Source organism: Mirounga angustirostris, unplaced genomic scaffold (genome assembly GCF_029215605.1).
Source record: "Mirounga angustirostris isolate CCGP_5_RB_7025 unplaced genomic scaffold, mMirAng1.0.hap1 SCAF_6, whole genome shotgun sequence".
Taxonomy (NCBI): domain Eukaryota; kingdom Metazoa; phylum Chordata; class Mammalia; order Carnivora; family Phocidae; genus Mirounga; species Mirounga angustirostris.
The window spans coordinates 16440472-16441660 of NW_026991714.1; the positions used below are offsets into that span (position 1 = coordinate 16440472).

At 40.4% G+C, this 1189-nt stretch overlaps 1 protein-coding gene across 1 annotated transcript; it reads right to left on the minus strand.

Moving 5' to 3' along the window:
• Positions 1 to 432: 432 nt before the first annotated feature.
• Positions 433 to 954, minus strand: LOC123845325 (cytochrome c oxidase subunit NDUFA4-like). The gene has a single exon (XM_045876095.2). The coding sequence runs from the start codon at positions 849 to 851 to the stop codon at positions 603 to 605; it is 249 nt and encodes an 82-aa protein (XP_045732051.1). The 5' UTR covers positions 852 to 954; the 3' UTR covers positions 433 to 602.
• Positions 955 to 1189: the final 235 nt, after the last annotated feature.

The window sequence follows — 1189 nt, forward strand, 5'->3', positions numbered from 1 at the left end:
CTCTTTAAGCACCTGCCTTCAGCTCAGGTCATGATCCCAGGGTTCTGGGATCAAGTCCCGCATGGGGCTCCCTGTTCCGTGGGAAGCCTGCTTCTCCCTCTCCCACTCCCCCTGCTTGTGTCCCCTCTCTCACTGTGTCTGTCTCTGTCAAATAAATAAATAAAATTAAAAAAAACAACAACTGTGATTTAAAAAAAATAAAAATAAATAAAAATGTTCTCACATTTCTAAAGTATTATTAAGATCTTTGGGGAATTGACATGATTGAGAGCCAGTGTAATCTTCTCAGGTGAGGCTACAAATACAATAACAGCCTTTTCATGTCATGTATACATACATAGCTTAGATGCCCTAACTTTATAGAGTCTGTGATGGGTCTACTTTGCCTCTTATATGTTTGGCTTTCTTGAATTCCTTATTTAAAAGAACTACTTTTTTTTTTTCAAGTTTCAGATATTTATTATTCAGTGTAAACCCCAACACAATACACCAACATGATTTCATGCATTTAGAGGGGAAATATTTCCTGGATAAGTGGAAAATTATGTGGACGGCTTCTGGAAGACCTTCATTTTAAGCAGCTTTATAGTGAAACATTTCATTTAGAAGTCTGGACCTTCTTTCTTCAGTTTGCTGTAATCTACATTCACTGAGTAGAACTTGAATTGATCATTGGGTCCCAGTTTGTTCCAGGGTTCTGGGTTATTCTTCCTATCCCAACTGACATCTGGGTTGAACAATGCCAGGCGCAAGACATACAGCGCTGCTCCAGTACCTCCTGCCCCAATAAATACGAAGAGGGGGACCAAGCTCGGATGCTTCTTGGCCTGACCCATGATCTCGTGTAACATGGTTGCTGCAGAGGCCTCCTGTCCAGGAGAAAAAAAACCAAACGTGCAAGGCCCAGCACTAAGTAATCCCTATACCGAGGATGAACGGACGTCCAAAGTCACCCAGAACCTCCTACCTAAAAGTAAAAGAACTACTTTATAAATGACTGCTAGTCCTTCCTCTGAGCTGTGTGGTTATCAAAAGATACACCTACTGAAAAACCTGAATAGAAATACAAGAGTTTTTAAAGATATTGGTTAATATTGTGTGGCGTATGAGAATGAGGAAAAGTATCTGTCCCAGTTATCCCATTGTTGTGCAACAAGCCAACCCAAAACTAGTGGCTTTAAAAAACAAT

Coding starts and splice junctions, on each gene's coding strand:
- LOC123845325 (XM_045876095.2), bottom strand. CDS start 851: ATGTTACACGAGATCATGGGTCAGGCCAAGAAGCATCCGAGCTTGGTC.